The sequence below is a fragment of the Ceratotherium simum genome, chromosome X (assembly GCF_057802395.1).
Source record: "Ceratotherium simum simum isolate JZ-2026a chromosome X, ASM5780239v1, whole genome shotgun sequence".
Classification (NCBI taxonomy): Eukaryota; Metazoa; Chordata; class Mammalia; order Perissodactyla; family Rhinocerotidae; genus Ceratotherium; species Ceratotherium simum.
Window position 1 is genome coordinate 64,132,798 of NC_141940.1, and position 19,858 is coordinate 64,152,655.

Below are 19,858 nucleotides of genomic sequence, written 5' to 3' on the forward strand. Positions count from 1 at the left end.
GCTGAGGAAGACTGGCCCTGGGCTAATATCCATACCCATCTTCCTCCACTTTATATGGGATGCCGCCGCAGCATGACTTGACAAGCAGTACGTTGGTGTGCGCCAGGGATCCAAACCGGCAAACCCCAGGCTGCCACAGCAGAGTGCGCGCACTTAACCGCTTGTGCCACTGGGCTGGCCCCGGTTCCTGTCATTTTTAAACACATGACCAAGGAGAATAGAATAGAAAAATAAAATGTGTGCTTCAGTGCAATGATCACTGATTTGTCATCTAAAAATTGCACAAATGATTTTCACTAAAAGAGAAGTAATTCTAAGCCCCAACTCCTCATTCTACATAGAGCATTGCCTACCCTAATTAACTCCCCAGTTCTCTCTTCCATGCTTATCCCTATGTCTCTTCTCTACTCCAGTCTATTTTAAAAATTAATAATTAAAAATAAAAAATCAAAAATGCTTTGAAATTCTAATATATAATGCAGCAAAAGTGTGGATATTAATTTTGATAAAAATAGCCAGTAATAGGATCTTCAAATCTTATCCAGTCAACTGTTATAGTCAATGCTACTCCTGCTAAAAAGCTGAACATTAAATGCATATCAGTGAAACACCAATAAATATAAAATGTTTGTTACTAACTCTCTTTTGGTCCCAAACATTTATGTACTTTTCCTTGCCCCAAAAAACCATGTTTATCTATAAATAACATCAAAGATGCACTTTGTCCAGATTTGATGGAAATAAGTGGTCTATATCAAAAACAAAGGGAGTCACATCATTCGCCCTTATACTTTATATTTATAACCAAAATGTGGCACTGGAGATCTTACCAATCCAATGGTCAAAAGATGCATACAACATTAATTCAAGGAAAAGACAACCAAGAGAAAGGCAGTGTTTCTTCCTAAGGTCAAGAGTAGAATTTGCCTAGACGTCCGTTCTTAAACTTTCCAAGAATTAGTAAATGAGGTTATCGGGCTAACAAGACCCTAAGGAAGCTCAGAACATCTCACTGCAAATACTGAATTTAAAGTAGTAAATTACTGAACTTGTGGATGTAAGAACTTTCCCACATCTCTTCCTGGAGTCTAGCTCCATCAAACGTTAATGTGTTGGAAGGAGATATCTTAGGGCAAACGAAAATACAGATATTCTTTTAGCATAATTAGATATATAAGATATGCTTTCATGGCATTAATCTTTATAGTGATAAATGCCAGAGCTATGTATATTCTACCTAAATGGTAGAATAGGTAGATCCTACAATTAGGATCTGAGGTTTCACCTTTCCTAATGAGCAACTAATTTTGTGTGTGTGTGAGGAAGATCAGCCCTGAGCTAACATCCATGCTAATCCTCCTCTTTTTGCTGAGGAAGACTGGCTCTTAGCTAACATCTATTGACAATCCTCCTCGCTTTTCTTCCCCAAAGCCCCAGTAGATAGTTGTATGTCATAGTTGCACATCCTTCTAGTTGCTGTATGTGGGACACGGCCTCAGCATGGTGGGACAAGCGGTGCGTGGGTGTGCGCCCGGGATGGAACCTGAACTGCCAGTAGCGGAGCGGCACACTTAACCGCTAAGCCACGGGCCGGCCCAATGAGCTGCTAATTTTGTAGAATAAAATAACTGTCAGTTGACATCAGAACTACGATATAAAAGGAGGTAAGAATTTATAACAGAAGGGATAAAAATTCAAAGCACCAAATGAAATAGTTTCTGAGGCTGAGGAAATGGTCACATCAGACACTATGATATTTGGAAAACAAAGCTTTGTACTCATGGTTAGTCCCACTTTTGATTTACCTGTCCTATCAAACTAATTTAATATTCTTCTGGATTATGTGTGTGTGTGTGTGCATTCTTTTCTTTTTCATATTATCATCAGCACATTCTGGAATTCCTCCAGGGTGAAAGATGTAGAAGGAAAGAGAGACACTTGTGTAAAGAGAAAAAAAACACGACCTGATTTTAAAACTTTCCTTTCTCATTTTCTTACTCCACGTCCTCAAGATAAGAGGAACAGTGGCAGAGATGCACTTTCACAAGACAAAAGAGATTAATGTATTTAAGAGGAGGTATGCCATCCATCGTTAGTCCCCAATTTTACTCCTTCTTCCCACTACCTTCCTCGGTACAAATACACAGCACCATATACTTCTGATCCTTAAAACAATCCCAAAGCTATGGGCAGATCAGGTGAAAGGAATCATTTGGTAAGCCCTCTCAGTATTTCCAGAGTATTTTGAAAATTATAGAGTAGGAAGATATAAACTATGGATAATTTGAGGCCATTAACTGTCTACCCTAAAAATCTGGTCAACTAAGAACAAGTTACCCCCCTCTCTGAGTTCCTCTAAAATGTAGCTATCTCACTTATGAGGAAGGGCTTAGCTCGAGTCATGGGAATCCTCATTTTCCCTCGATACAACCAATATATTTTAACAAGAGCCTGTTGACCCACTGAAAAGTGAAAATTTCCCCACAAGTTGTGAAATTTAGACCTGCTGTTCTAGGCACCACTTAGTTGCCACTAGCTTCATTCACATGGAAATCAAATGACAGTCTAAACTTCAAAGGAAAATAGAATTTTGTTGTGTAAGCCCTGACAGTTGTCGTTTTTGTTTTTGATTTTGTTTTTGTTTTTGTTTTTGTCATACAAGTGCCTGACTTAAGATTTGATTGTCAAGGCATGCACTTCAAAGAGAGCTATCTCAAATGAATACATTGCCAGCCACACAACTAGATAAAGAACCAGGCCACCTCCCCCCACTGAGCCTCCTTAGTTTTAGAGATCTTAGTTAATTTCAATAATTGACCTTTGTGGCCACTTATATTTTCTCTTTCCCTACTTTAAATTCCCACTCTAATGTTTTAAATTCACCAATAAAGAGTGAGCTTGCAAAACTCTAGGCCCCCACCCTCAACCTCAAGAAAAGCAGAATTTCAGGCCTGTGCACTCTCTCTCTATATATATATCTGCAACCTCACTGTGTGGCCCCAGATGTACTATGCAATTTCCAGGTCTTATAAGTAATAAACATTTTCTTTTTCAAAGTTTCCTGATAGCTAGTGCTGAAGTGTGCCTTGCAATCATAATAAGAACCACAAGGGCCAGTCTAACCATGATATTGGTTATTGATAGGCTGAGACTGGCACAAAACAAATTTGAGTTTCCGGGTCTGATAGTCATACATATGTGTCCACACAAGACACTTTATCTCTCAGGGCCTCAGTTTCTTTCATGTGTAATATTGAAAGGTCAAGACTAGATGATCTTCAAGATCCCTTCATTTTGAAGATGTTATATTATGCTTTTGACTCCCATGCATAATTTCTGCCTTATGTGTGAAAGAGATCATATATGTGCAACAAATATACTAACTGATACAAGTGTTCATAGTTTAACATGGTTTTTATTAGTAAAATTTTAAAGTCTACAAATCCAATAAAATAAACAAAAGGTATCATTTGGTACAGATCATTGGACAATTCTCAAGTAAAATCCATAGTAATTTGGATCACACTAAAATGAAAAGTCATGTAAATCTTATGTAATAATCATTGAATAGATACCAGTAACCGCAGCATGGAAGGAGAATTAGCAGTTACTGGGGATTTTATTCTGGTAGCCTAAGTATTACTAATACCTGAGAATGTTGACTGAGTCTGGGTCACTACAAATACACCCAAACTTTAGGAAATTAAAACATATTAGTGATACATTTTCATTTATTAATAGTGACCACTCATGTAGTTCACAGACTGACCAGAGCCCAAAAAAATCCTCAAAAAGACCTATAGGCCAGTTTTTATCTTATTAATGAATTCACTATGAGTCCATATTTTTATTTTAGATTTTGGTACAAATTAATAACTAATCTAGAAGAATTTTGCCCCCATGGATGTCCCCTTAAATTATCCTCAGACTTTCATTAAATCCAGTGAGATGTTTTTAAAATGAAAAACAGCAATGGTTAATGAATGGGTGGGTGTGGTTTAAATTGTGAAGTATTTAGTAACAATACAGGTGAAAACAGGATCCAATTAATGAATGTGTTAACTATTCTTCCTCATTACTAGAATTTAATACGGTTGACTTTTTAGCAAAGATGAACAAAATTCTTCACAGAAATAGATGCATACCTTCCTATCCTCCAGGCCAGAACTAACTTTCTCTGGATGCATCTCATCCTCTTGCTAGGACAGGACTTTTTTTCATTTTGAAACTATGATCTTTAATTGGATTTATTCAAATGGAGCATTCTAAGATTTTAATGTTTTATAAATCTCTTGCTCAAGTACAGATCTCTCTGTGTTGGAAGGATACAAATCTTGTATATGAAAATATAAAATACTTTGCCTTTCAGATGTCACTGTTTCCTGTTCAGCCCATTAAAATATGCATGTAAAACTCAATGCCCACTATTCCAAGTCTGTCAGCTGAAGGAAATTAGGCAAACAATGATCTGTATGCCTTCTGGCAGATTCCTGAGCTTTAAATTGAGAAATAACAGTTCCTGGTCTAGTATATTAGTTATGGTTAATTGGTTATTTCAAAAAAAAAAAATTGGACTAGACTACTCGTAAAAAAGAAACACCTTACTTTAAATTAGGTCAGCTTTGGAAAGATTGAAAATGAAAACATGGCACCAGAGCTTGAGGTTACTCTCTTGCTGACTATTGATAGATTCATGAAGGAAACTAGAGCTAGTCTTTTTGTCTCTGTAAACTGAGACCAAATTAACTCATTCTAGTCTTCTTTGAAATTACTCGTTTTAACTCTTCTTTTACTTTTATAGCACCACTCTTCAAATTTCATTCATTTGACACTAACATGTAATCAATATTTACAGATGATAAGTAATGCTCTGAGCACTTGGCAAAGATCAAAACCTGAAATTTGCTTCACCTTTATTTAAGTGTCCATCAGGAATATGCCCAGAGAATTTCACTGTGTTCTTTTGGCATTTTATTTTGTTCACTTATGAAAATCATCAAGCTCCTGGCCAATGAAATGAAACATAATTCCTGACATGCATACAAAGGGAGTACCAAAAGCAGCAAACATGAATGACCATCCATACTGCACATCAATGAAGACATTCTCTGGGACACAGCTGTTGCTCCTTTCTGTAGATATGTATTTTGGGAAATCAACAGCATATTCCTTCCATAGTACAAACAGGCTGAGGATCAGGCTAAACAGGGCCCCTGCAAAATAAAGACAAAAAACATTTATTTCCTATGCAAAGGTAGAATCTTAAAGTAAACTTATTTTCACAAACACAGAAAAAACTTTGACAGAATATTAACCTGGTCATTTATTTCATAAATACAGAAAGCATCTCTTATAAACACTTCTGAAATCTACAAACTCAATAGCATCAAATGTCAAATATTGTCCTCATCGACATAGTCAACTTTCACTTTGAAATAGAAAAGTTTGCCTTGTCTCTATACAACAGTATTTTAATGACCGTTATCACCCCAAAGTGAACTAGACTTAGGCCCTAACAAAGCCAGAACCACTAAAATGGTATTGTAGATAATCTCTCTCTTTTGTACTCCCTCTCTTTTCCAGCTGCCCAAAGGTTCATAATTTATTCAAAGTTTACAGTTATCAAATTCTCACTCCATATATACATATGCATTTTAATATGACTAGAAATAACTCATGAATTAAATTATTTAACACTTCCCTCAAATCTTCAAAAAAATTGAATTCAATGGAAAGATGCCATGTGTAACTACAGCTGCCACAGACTCTTGTTCACTGCTATATACTGTTAAGGTAACTCAGGGTCCAATATGACAGCACAGACTTCCAGCATAGCCTAACAGTATTCTATACCACATAGGTGCTAAAAATATTCAATGACTTTAAATGAATTTTTATTAATTTTACTTGATTTATTAATGCTGGAATAGATTATCCCTATAAACAGTACAAACATTGAAGTGATGTAGAGAATCCCCACTGATCAACAGCTCCAAACCTTGTATTGTACCATTGTTATCAGGTTGATATGTACCCCTCCACACCTTTTTAACTGAAGATAAAAGAGAATCATATACAGATGATACTCATCAACCAAAATCCTGCACCTTTAACAACAGAATCCCAGACATTTATGGAGTATTCTTTTGGGACATAAAAGAACACTAGATAGAAATTTCAAATTGTATTGAGATATTTGCTCTACGCCAAAGATTTCTGAATGTCTATTGAGAAGCCACATCCACAAAGACATATACAACTTCAGGTAAACAATATCAATCTCATTAGATAGATCAGTACCATTTCAGTACTGGTACTTTCAGAACTGCATTTTTACTTATCCATTACTTTATTAGATGCAGTTATATATTAAGTAGCATACTATTCAAAAGCCATTTTGTTTTTATTTTTTCCTTTGGTATTTAATGAATCCCTACTCTATCTACTTCATTAAGTTGCTATTAATCTCAAGACTGAGAAAGTATATGTAAACAACTTTGAAAAATATTAAGTACTGTACAAAATCACAAGGCTTGTATTATTAATAATAGAATTCAAAAATCATTATTCATCTAAGTTCAGAAGATTTTAGATAGAGTATATAAAATTAAATAAAATGTCCAGAGATATTGAATATATTTAAACTACTTGGAAGTTCTAGGCATGTAGTAGTCATTCAATAAATGGTAGCTATCACCAGCATCATAATTATATTGTGTATTGCAGCCCAATGAATCGAGTTAGAATATCAATATAATATTATATATATATAATATAATATATAATATATATATATATATAATTTATCCTAAAAAAAGAAATCCTGTCATTTGCAACAACATGGAGGGCATCTTGCTAAATAAAATAAGCCAGACAGAGAAAGTCAAATACTGCATGGTGTCATTTATATGTGGAATCTAAAAAGAGAAAAAAAAGTCAAACTCATAAAAACAGAGAGTGTAAAATTGGTTATCAGAGTCCTGGAAGGTGAGGGAAGAGGAAGAGACTAGTAAAAGAGTACACTTTCAGTTATAAGGGGAATAATGTCTGAGAATCTAATATACAACATGATGACTATAGCTGATAACATTGTATTGTAAAATTGAAATTTGCTAATAGAGTAAAACAAATGTTCTTACCACAAAAAAAAAGGTAAATATGTGAGGTGATGAATGTGTTAATTAACTTGATGGGAGGAATCCTTTCACAATGTATATGTATATCAAATTATCACATTGTACACTAAATATCTTACAATGTTATTTGCCAATTATACCTCAGTAAAACTGGGGGAAAAATCACTTTATGGGCACAAACTAGCTATTAGCTGAAAGTTATTATTTAAAAGATTTTGTTATTTGAAAAGATAAACAAAATTGACAAACCTTTAGCTACACTAACTGAGGAGAAAACAGAGAGGACCCAGATAAACAGAATTTTAAATGAAAGAGGACTCATTACAAATAATACTACATAAATACAGAGGATCATAAAAAGTTATGAACAACTATACACCAACAATCTGTACAACCTAGAAGAAATGAAAAACTTCTTATAAACATACAACCTCCAAGACTGAATCAGAAAATAGACCAATTACTAGTAAGGAGATTGAATCAGTAATCAAAAATTTCCCAATGAGGAAAGCCCAGAACCAGAAGACTTCACCAAACATTTGTGAATTACACCAGACATTTAAAGAAGAATGAATGTCAATCCTTCCCAAACTTTTCCAAAAAATCAAAAAGAAAGGAACACTCCTCAACTCATTTTACAAAGCCAGCATTATCCTGATAACAAAGCCAGAAAAGGGTACTACAAGAGAAAAAACCTACAGGCCAATATTCTTAATAAATATAGAGGCAAAATTCTCAGTAAAATACTAGAAAACTGAATTCACAGCACATTAACAGGGTCATTCAACATGATCAAGTGGGATTTATCCCTCGGATGCAAGGATGATTCAACACATGCAAATCAATAAATGTGATACACCACATTAATGGTGTGAAATATAAAAATCATATGATCATCTCAATAGATGTGTAAAAGCTTTTGACAAAATTCAACATTTGTTCATGATAAATTAAATTAAATTAGGTATGCAAGAAATGTACCTTACCATAATAAAAAGCCATATATGACAAGCCCACAGCTAACATTATACTCAGTGGTGGAAAGTTGAAAGCGTTTCCTCTAAGATCAGGAACAAGACAAGTGTGCTCACTTTTACCACTCCCATTCAACATAGAACTGGAAGTCCTAGCTAGAGAAATCAGTCAAGAAAAGGAAATAAAATGCATCAGAATTGGAGAGAAAGAAGTAACATTGTCTCTATTTGCAGGTGACATGATTTATATAATCACAATCCTAAGGACTTCTCCAAAACACTGTTAGATCTAACCAATGAATTCAGTAAAGTAGCAGGATACAAAATTAACATACAAAAATCAGTAGCGTTTCTATACACTAACAATAAATTATCTGAAAAAGAAATTAAAAATGATTTTATTTACAATAGCATCAAAGAAAATAAAATATTTAGGAATAAATTTAACCAAGAATGTGAAGGGTCTGTACTTTGAAAACTATAAGACAGTGATGAAAGACATCAAAGATGACACAAGTAAGTGGTTAACGGTATTCCCTGTCACAGATTGGAAGAATTAGTATTGTTAAAATGTCCATACTACTCAAAGCCATCTATAGATTCAATGCAATTGCTATCAAGATTCCGATGGCATTTTCACAGAAGTAGAGAAAACAATCCTACAGTTCATATGGATCCACAAAAGACTCCAAATCACCAAAGCAATCTTGAGAAAGAAGAACAGTAGTACTGGTATAAGAACAGACCAGAGACCAATGGAGCAGAATTAAGAGCCCAGAAATAAATCCATGCATATACAATCAACTAATATTTGACAAGAGACCAAAATTACTCAATGTAGAAAAGACAGTCTCTTCAAAAAATGGTGCTGGCAAAATTGGATATTCACATGTAAAAGAATAAAACTGGACTCTTATTTTCCACCTCTTACAAAAATTAACTTGAAATGGATTAAACACTTAAATGTAAGACTGGAAACCATAAAACTCCTAGAAGAAAATATAGGAAAAAAGCTCTTTGACATAGATCTTGGCAATAAATTTTTGGACATGATGCCTAAAACACAAGCAACAAAATCAAAAATAAACAGGTGCAACTACATCAAACTAAAAAGCTTCTACACAGCAAAAGAAATGATCAACAAAGTGAAAAGACAACCTATGTATTGGGGGAAATATTTGCAAATCATATATCTGATAAGAGGTAAGTATCCAAAATACGTAAATAATTTATACAACACAATAGCAAAAAAAACCCACAAATAATCCAATTTAAAAATGAGTAAAGGACCTAAAGAAACATTCTTCTAAATAAGAGATAGCAGTGGCCAACAGGTACGTGAAAAAGTGCTTAAAATCACTAATCATTAGGGAACTGTAAATCAGAACCTCTGTGAGATATCACCTCAGGCCTGTTAGATGGCTATTATAAAAAAAAAACAAAGAGATAAATGCTGGTGAGAATGTGGAGGAAAGAGAACCCTTGTGTGCTATTTGTGCGATTGTAAATTGGTACATTTACTATGAAAAATGGTATGGAGTTTCTTCAAAATGTTAAAAGTAGAACTACTATATGATCCTGCAATTCTATCAGGGAATATATCTGAAGGAAATGCAAACACAATGTCAAAGAGATATCTGCACCCCCATGTTCATAGCATCATTATCAGCAGTAGCCAAGACACGGAAACAACTTACATGTCCATCAACAAAAGAATAGATAAAGAAATTGTGGAATATTATTCAGCCATAAAAATAAGGAAATTCTGCCATTTTTAACAACGTGGATGGACCTTGAGGGCATTCTGCTAAGTGAAATAAGTCAGACAGAGAAGGAGAAATACCGTATGATCTTACTTATATGTGGAATCTAAAAAAAAGAGGAAAAAAAGCCAAACTCAGTGAAAACGAAATCAGGTTTGGGGTTACTAGAGGCATGGCGTGGGTGCTGGGGGAATTGAATGTAGGTGATCAAAAGGTACAAGCTTCCAGTTACAAGATAAATAAATACCGAAGACACAATATACAACATGATGACTATAGTTAACATTGCTGTATGGTATATTTGAAAGTTATTAAGAGAGCAATCCTAAGAGTTCACATCAAGAGGAAAAAAAAATGTTTTTTTTTCTTTTTTTTGTTTCTATATGAGATGATAGATGTTAACTAAACTTATTGTGGTAATCTTTTCACAATATATATATGTAAAATCAGTATGCTTTATACCTTAAAGTTAATAGTGCTGTAAGACAATTATACCTCAATAAAACTGGAAAAAAATTTAGAAAAAGGAATCTAACCACCAAGAACTAATTTACTAAATTTATTCATTTAAAAGAATTCCTCTTAACCATTTACAATACTACAATAATTCATACTAGATGAAATAGTTTTAACACTGTCTGAATAAGTTCAAATTTTTAATTGACCAAGGGCAAGGAGAACAGAAATAAAGAAGCAGAAAGTCTGAAGATCTCAGAATTCCAGAGTTTTGTTGTCCCACATGCCTTTTAACAAACCAACCATTATAAATTATATACATGTTTTAAACAAAAAAATGAAATATGTTTTTTAAATATATATAGGTAAATTTATTTAATTTTCTAAATTAATCCTTGGACAAATTATTTCTTCAGTGAATGACTTTTCAACAAATCTGCTTCAGGAAAACTGATCTAGAAACTTATGGCTACCCTCTCTCCACACCTCCCATTTTACTAAGTCATTATTTATTAAAGAAGAAATATGGTATTAATGCAGTAAAAATGGACATTCATTACATATTTAATTGGGGAAAAACATCATGAGTTAGCCTGAAGAATTATTTTGTTAAAAAAGTATAAACTTTCACACATCATTGTCTTGCTGATGTTGGAAGAAACATTAAATATATATTCACACATATGTGTACATATGTGTATATATAGATTTATTTGTTACGTGCATACACGTGTGTTTGTGTGTGTGTGATATTTTGTTTGGTCTCATATGAGAAAGAAAACTCCATCTTCATCTTCAGACCCTGCATTTGGGACAAATGTACCATGGAAGAAAAAATGAAAAGAAACTAACTGTAATTGAAGAGAATGGATTTATATACATAGGAATAACTTCTGTTAGAAAATAAATGATTTAGTCAAGTACTAATTGATTTGGTGGAGACTTCAAATGAAGATAAGAGAGAGCTAAATTTGGGCCAAGTATTTGGGAGTATATGGCGAGAATTGAAGGAAGTATAGGATTTGGACTGGCTTTAGAGGAAAGGAAAGGGTCTTTCTGTACCAGAGAAATCTGATTATATTATCCAGAAGTTTCTTTGGTTGATAGCAGCACTTTAAATTAAATAAGACTTGCAATAGACATATAAGACAGCAATTGAGGGAGTGGGGAATTCTTTTATTGCATTCTTGTAATTATACTGCATAATGTTGCCCATCTAGGAGGGCAATACTGACATACCAAAGGAAGACCATAATAAATTCAGATTTGAAAAGAGGCTAATGAAAATTGTAAAATGATGGTACATACCACTGCACTGAACAAGATATTCAGAGCACCTCAATATATTTTATGAAAGGAATCAAGTAACTGAGTTTGCACACATTCATCAAACACTTATTCTTTATCCAAGTAAATAGAGTAACAATAATTTGAGAAAATCAAGGCACTGTTAGAATCAGTTGCTATCTTATACAAAAATTCCATATCGCACTCTCTGCAGATGAATCATGGGCTCATGGGATTAACATTCTGTACTCATGAAAAAAGAAAAACTAAGTTTGATGAATGTCTACCATGTGTAAGGCTTTTTATTACAAAAGTCATCTCATTTAATATTCACAACACACTTATAAAATAGCTTTAATTGTTATATCATTTTATTTTATTTTTTTAGAAAACTAAAACACAAAGAAGTTAAATAATATTCCTTATGACACAAAAATGCTGATGCTTAGATTTGAATCAAAATTTCTGTAACTTCAAAGTCTACATTTCTTCTACTACATATTAAATATTGGAAATTAATAAGATGCAGCCCTCATTTTCTATTTTCCTTACTATTCCAAGGTGTGTGTATTGTTCAAGGGCCAACACTAGCCCCCTTACTCCACTGAGACCATCCCTTGACCACAATAGTTCACATTGATCTTGCATACCTCTCAATTTCTATAGTATTTAGATTTCACATTGTTCATGTATAACCCAATGTAAATTATTTTGTATGGTTCTTTAAATTTTTTATCTGTTTGCTCCTACTAGATGGAAGTTTCACTAAAAGCATGAAGTTTACAGCACATTTTTTGTCTTTCCACCACCTCACCTCCAGTGGACCCTAGCATACATATGGACACTTGCTAGGTTCTCAATAAGTATACCATAGCTGATCTCTTTAATGTCTTTATATAAAGAAAATTTAAAATGTACCTTCTAAGGTTAAGTAAAATCTAAACGTGAACTTCTACTTCTGGTCATAATTTAGTACTAGATACCATATTTCTCTTCCAATGAGAAACAAACAAAAGGATAAAAGACAGAAATACATAAAACAGTGCTTTTCAAGGCATTGGGCATCAGGCAACAAAGAACAGTGATCCCTGATAGACAGGAAAAAAAATGAAGTAAATCTAAAATTTATCCCAGCTTACTGCCTTGAGTTTCCAGGCCATGATGCAAGAATAAAAGCTGAGAAGGAGTTTGATGGACTCCCTGAGTTAAAGACGTAGAGCTGAAAATCAGGCAAGACCAAAGTGATGAGCATTCACAGAACAAAGTCCTAAAGAAGAGATAACTACACAAAGAAAGAAATTTAGGTGATCTACAGAGAGTCCTGATCAAATATACAGGAGAATACTAATTAACATGAGTGGGAGGGAACTGCACAAGCTGAGGAAAGAACTAAATTAAAGTATTGCAGCTAACAATGCCTTCAAACGGGGTCAGAAATACTATCCATTCTCACCAGCCAGAGTAAAAAACTTCATTCTTTTGGGTGCATGTGATGGAGTAGTCAGGAGTATCTTGTCTCTGTAGTAGAAAATAGTTAGCTCTAGAAAAAATATGGCTCTGGTGCTACCCAATAAATTTTGAAAAAGCAAGACCCAAAAAGAAGAAACAGTTTAAAATTTATTTAACTATGTCTTAAAGAAAGCTTAGTAATACAAGAACACAAAATATTGAGCATTCAAAAAGATAAAAATCACAGTATCTGGCGTCCAACAATAAGTACAAGGTGAGCAAGATGGCAGATTAGGAAGCTCCAGACTCTTGTTTCTCCATAAAAATACAAAGTAGACAACAGCAGACTGACCAAAATAGCTTTCTGAGGGCTATAGAAATCAGTCAAGTGTCTATAACAACAAAGTGAAGGGCGAATGAAGAAACAGGCATACTCAAAATTGTAAGAAACTTCATATATTTTTGCTTGCCTTTGCCCGACCCTCTCTAAAGCATGACATGGCATGCATAGGAGGATGTCACTCAATTTCTGGTTGCTCTCTTAGGATAGAATGAAAAGAGACTTCTTTACAACATTCTGCCTTTCCTGGGTGCTTCCTGAGGGATTGGATTTTGTCTCATCTGACTTAGAGTGCTGATGAGAATGTGGCATACTTTGGATACGAGGATTGAGGATACTAAAGGCAGTGGCAGGTCCACTGGCATGTGAAAACTGTGGGAGGATTTTATGCCTGCAGAGAAGGCCCTGAGTAGAAACAGGGGCTAGACTCTTAGGGAAATTAAAGCATTTAAAAACAACTATATATATAAAGGAATTTGGAAAAAAGCACATGAGTAGGCTTTAAGCCATTAGACCAGGCTGATTAGTAAAAACAGAATTTTAGCTAGATTGATTAAGAAAAAAAGAAAAGACTGAACTAAAATCAGAAATGAAAGAGGGGACATTACTACTAATTTTACAAAAATAAAATGAATATGAGAGTATTATGAACAATTGTATAAAAACAAATTAAATAACTTAGATGAAATGGACATATTCTTAGAAATACAAACTTACCTACCAAGATTAAATAATGAAGAAATAGAAAATCTGAACAGACATATAAATACAAACTACATTGAATCAGTAGCTAAAAACCTTTCAACAAAGAAAAGCCCAGGACCAGATGGCTTCACTGGAGAATTTAACCACACGTTTAAAGAAAAAATAATATCAATCCTCCTTAAACTCTTCCAAAAAAGAGGAGGGAACACTCCTAAACTCATTCTATGAAGCCAACATAAGCCTAATACCAAAGCCAGACAAAGATACTACAAGAAAAGAAAACTACAGATTCATATCCCTGATGAATATTGTTGTCTCAACAAAATACTAGCACACTGAATTCAATAGCACATTAAAAGGATTATACACTATGACCAAGTGAGATTTATTCCTGAAATAGAAGGATGGTTCAAGTTATAGAAACCAAACAATATACCACATTAACAGAATAAATGAGACCAAAATGGCATATTAGAGGAATCCAACCTCCATCCCCCTACAAAAATCAACAATTAAATAGCTATCCACAAACAAAAGAAGCTCTGGGAGAGTTCTGGAATCCACTTAAGGAATTTTTGCAAAACTGTGGAACAAAATTCCTGTGAATATCAGCACAAGAAGAAAGGAAGACGGCTTAATTTTGCCTGCATCATTCCATCCCCAATCCAGCATTGTTGAGTACCAAGAGGGAATTTCCCAAATATAAAGAGTTCCCCTCTCCAGAAAAGGAAGAGTGGGGTGAGTGACCAGCTTCCCCAGCCTTTTAGGGCACCACATGGAGGCCCCACTTCGGTTTCACTCCACCCAGAACAGCAAAGCTTTATATGTGTCTATAGAGACATATAAAGAGGGTTAGGAACAAGACAGAAAAGCAGAGGCTACCAATAGCAGCCACCAGAGAGACAAATCCTCGTTCACAGTGACCTGCTCTGCACACAAACCCAGCAGATTTTGCCACTGAAGAAACTAACATCCAGCTCAGCTGCTGAAGACTCCTTGCATATTACACCAGCTTTCACCCCACTGGTGTTCACATTAACTGATGCCAGCCACCTAAGTCACTCCTTGCTCCCTCCACCCTGCTGTCTCCACTGGAGCCAGGGAATTGAAATGGCAGCTGACTCAGGCCTCTTCAGCTGCTGGAGTGCAAGATGTCAGCCTAGAATCTGCAGCTGACCCCACTACTCTGTGCACACTTGCGGTTAGCACGTCTAGCTGTGCACTTTTACACCCCTGACCTAACATCTATCACTGGCTTCCACTGAAGTGTGCATGCCTGGAGGGAGACTGTGCAGACACTGATAAATACAGCAACAGCCAGGGACGCTGCACCTGCTTATGGTCCCAGATCAGGCCTTGTCTTCTGTCACCGGCCTATGCCATTGTGCTCACCTGCAGCTAGTGCCTCCAGTTGTGCACCTGTGTATCCTCAGCACAACCTCTATCACCGGGTCCATTGTAATGCACACAACCAGAGAGAGACTGTGCAGCATGAGAGAGTACACCAACACTAGGGCCCCCACAGCTGCCAGTGAGCCTATATTTGGCCCCAGCCCTGGCTGACTGTCCTGGTCCTCACAAATATGAGTGTGCCTGCAACTGGCCTCTACCACTACAAAAGCACCTGCAGCTGTCCCCCACAACCAAATGTCTGCACACTATTAGCTCTGGCCATCAATACTGCCTGACATGGTCTCTAACTACTGGACATAGAGGTGCCCCTGTGGACCGCTATAGCACTTGAAGCCACTGGAGACCCCTTGAACTGCTCACCAAGGACCACACAGCTATCAATGCTGTGGACCCCAGCAGCCTAATCTGAAAGACATCACATACCCAGAACTGGTGCCACAACATGCCTCTACACTTGACACCCTGGACTACTAGATCCAGGGTCACAGTACTCTCCAGAATGCCCCTATCCACAGGTAAAAATACTCCCATGTTGAAGTCAGTTCATAAAGTCTGGAAAAGGTGACTGTTTTTTCAAAGGCACAGACACTTATACAAGGCCACATGGATCACAAAAAAATCAGGGGAACATGACTCCACCAAAGGAATACAGTAAACTGGCCCTAAAGAAATGGAGATCCAGGAAGTGCCTGACAAGGAATTCAAAATAATTGTTTAAAGATGCTCAGAAAGCTACAAGAGAGCACACATAAACAATTTGAAGACATCAAGAAAGCAATACAAGAACAAAATGGAAAGTTCAACAAAAAGATAGAAAACATAAAAAAGAACTAAACAAAAATGTTTGAGCTAAGGAATACAATGTAGAACTGAAGAATTCAATAAAGACCTTCAACAGCAGACTTGAACAAGTGGAAGACAGAGTCAGTAAGCTAGAAGATGTATCAATTGAAACTATCCAATCAGAGGAGCAAAAAACAAAAAAAAAGAAGGAAAGAAAGAAAAAGAATGAAGAAGAAAATTGAAAGAAAACATGTGCTCATCATTGGAGTCACAGAAGGAAAAGAGAGAAGAAAAGTGTAGAAATCTTATTTAAAGAAATAGTTGTTGACAACTTCCCAAAACTGGGGAAAGATTTGGAAATAAAAGTTCACAAAGTTATTAGGTCGATCCAAAATTTCAATCCAAAACAATCTTTTCCAAGACAGATTATGATAAAACTTTCTAAAATCAAAAACAAGGAGAGAATTTTAAAATCAAGAAGAAAACAAAAATTATCTCATTCAAGGAAACCCCCATATAGCTATCATGGGATTTCTCAGCAGAGTCCTTTTAGGACAGGAAAGAATGGACTATATATTCAAAGTACTGAAGAAATAAATTGCCAATGAAGAATACTATAACCAGCAAAGTTGACCCTCACAAATACAGGTGAGATAAAGACTTTCCTTATGAACAAAAGCTGATGGAATTCATCACCACTAAACCTGTCTCACAAGAAATGATGAAAGGAATTCTTCAAGCTGAAATGAAAGGACACAAATTAGTGACATAAAAGTATATAACACACAGGTAAATAAGTATATATTCAGATTCAAAATACAAAAACTTTTTAATATGGTGATGTAACTCCCTAACTCTAGGATAAAGTTTAAAGGAGAAAAGTATTAAAAATAGCTATAGCTATAATAATTTGTTAATGGAAACACAATATAAAAAGATGTAAATTGTGACATCAAAATATAAAAGGGGGTGTTAAAGGGTAGAGTTTTGGTATGTGATTGAAATTAAATGGTTATTACTGTAAAAGAGATTGTTACATCTGTACAATGTTTTATGTAAGCCTCATAGTAACCACAAAGCAAAAACCTAGAGTGGATTCACAAAAGATAAAGAGGAAGCAATCAAAGCATGCCAATACAGAAAATCATCAATTCACAAAGGAAGGCAGCAAGAGAGGAAGAAGGGAACAAGGCAAATACAAAACAGCCAGAAAACAATGAAGAAGATGGCATAAATAACTTCTTAACTATCAATAATTACTCCCAATGTAAATGGGTTAAATTCTCTAATCAAAAGACATAAAGTGGGCCGGCCCCGTGGCTTAGCGGTTAAGTGCATGAGCTCCGCTGCTGGCGTCCCGGGTTCGGATCCCTGGCCCGCACTGACGCACCGCTTCTCTGGCCATGCTGAGGCTGTGTCCCACATACAGAAACTAGAAGGATTTCTCTGTGCAGCTATGACACAACTATCTACTGGGGCTTTGGGGGAAAAATAAAAAAAATAAATAAATAATTTAAAAAAAAAAGACATAGAGTGGCTGTATGGATTTAAAAAAAAAAAGATCCTCTAACTTATTTCACTTAGCATTATGCCCTCAAGGTCCATCTGTGTTGCTACAAAAGGCAAGATTTCACTTTTTATGACTAAATGATATTCCATTGTATATATATATACCACATTATCCATTCATCCATCAATCCACATTTATGTTGTTTCCACAGCTTGGTTATTCTAAATAACGCTGCACTAAACATGGGGATGCATATATCTTTTCAAGTTAGTGTTTTCATTTCATTTGGATACACTGTCAGAAACAATCAATAAATCAACAAAATGAAACTAAACCTACGGAAGGGGAGAAAATATTTGCAAATTATATATCTGAAAATATCTTGTTCATATCCAAAATATATAAAGAATGGGGCCAGCCCCGTGGAGTAGCAGTTAAGTGCGTGCTCTCCGCTGCTGGTGGCCCGGGTTCGGATCCCAGGCACGCACCAATGTACCACTTATCAAGCCATGTTGTGGCGGCATCCCACATAAGGTGGAGGAGGATGGGCACAGATGTTAGCCCAGGGCCAGTCTTCCTCAGCAAAAAGAGGAGGGTTGGCATGGATGTTAGCTCAAGGCTGATCTTCCTCACACATACACAAAGAGAACTCAATAGCAAAATAATAATAATCCAATTATAAAATGAGCAGAGGTCGTAAATAGACATTTTTCTAAAGAAATGCATGAATGGCCAAAAGGTACATGAGAAGATGCTCAACATCATTAATTATCTGGGGAATGCAAATCAAAACAACAATAAAATATTACTTCACACCTGTTAGAATGATTATCATCAAAAAATCAAGAGATAACAAGTGTTGATGAGGATATAGAGAAAAAAGGACTCTTGCACACTGTTGGTGGAAATGTAAACTGGTAAAGCCATTATGGAAAACAGTATGGAAGTTCCTCCAAAAATTAAAAATAGAATACCATATGATCCAGAAATCCCACTTCTAGGTATATTATCAAAGGATATGAAAACAGGATCTCAAAAAGATATCTGCACTCCCATGTTCATTGCAGTATCATTCACAATAACCAAGATATGGAAAAAATCTAATTGTTTATTCAACAGATGAATGGATAAAGAAGATGTGATATGTTTATACAGAGGAATATTATTCAGCCATGAGAGAGAAGAAAATCATGATATTTGTGAAAACATAGATGAATCTTGATTGAATTATTTTAGGTGAAATAAGTAAGACAGAGAGGCAAATACTATGTAACATAATTTGTACGTGGAATCTAAAAAAAGTCAAACTCGTGGAAAATAACAGTGGAGTGGTGGTTACCAGGGGTTGAGAGTTTGAGAAAATGGGGAGAGCTTGATCAAATGGTACAAACTTCCAATTATAAGATGAATAAGCTCTTCATATCTAATACACAGCATGGTAATTATAGTTATTAATACTGTATTGTATCCTTGAAAGTTGTTGAGAGTAGTTTTTAAATGTTCTCACCACAAAATTAAATGATAATTATGTGATGTGATGGAGTAATTAACTAATATTGGGTGGTAATCATTTTGCAATATATAAATGTATCAAATAAATGTTTTACACCCTAAACTTACACAATGTTGTATGTCAATTATATCTCAAGAAAACTGAAAAAAATAAAATAAAATTGTAAAGGAAATAACTCTCTCATAAAAAAATTACATGAGCAAGAACTAGTTTAAACATTAAACTAATTATTCTATTCATGGAAGAAATAAATTATTTAAAATAAGCAGTTAAAATATTTGGAACTATCCAAGAGTTATATGAAGAAGATTATAAAGATGTGTCAAAGTACATAAGAACCCTGATTAAATGGACAGATGTACAGCATTTATGTATAAAAAGAATTAGTGTTTCAAAGATATGAATTTTATAAACATTATTCAAAGGCAGTGTAATTAAACTCAAAATTTAAAATGATACAATAATCAGTTTGCAGACAACAATATAACCATTTGCAAAATAAAACATTGGACCATCAACTAACATTATT

At 35.0% G+C, this 19,858-nt stretch overlaps 1 protein-coding gene across 1 annotated transcript in view; it reads right to left on the reverse strand.

The window, feature by feature from the left end:
- Window positions 1–3,417: 3,417 nt before the first annotated feature.
- The window catches only part of LOC106802893 (transmembrane protein 182-like), a 119,451-nt gene continuing 103,010 nt past the window's right edge, over window positions 3,418–19,858 (reverse strand). Inside the window, exon 5 of the mRNA XM_087427003.1 lies at window positions 3,418–5,213. Within this exon, the coding sequence (XP_087283129.1) occupies window positions 4,981–5,213 (233 nt within the window). The 3' untranslated portion in view covers window positions 3,418–4,980. The remainder of the gene's footprint in view (window positions 5,214–19,858) is intronic.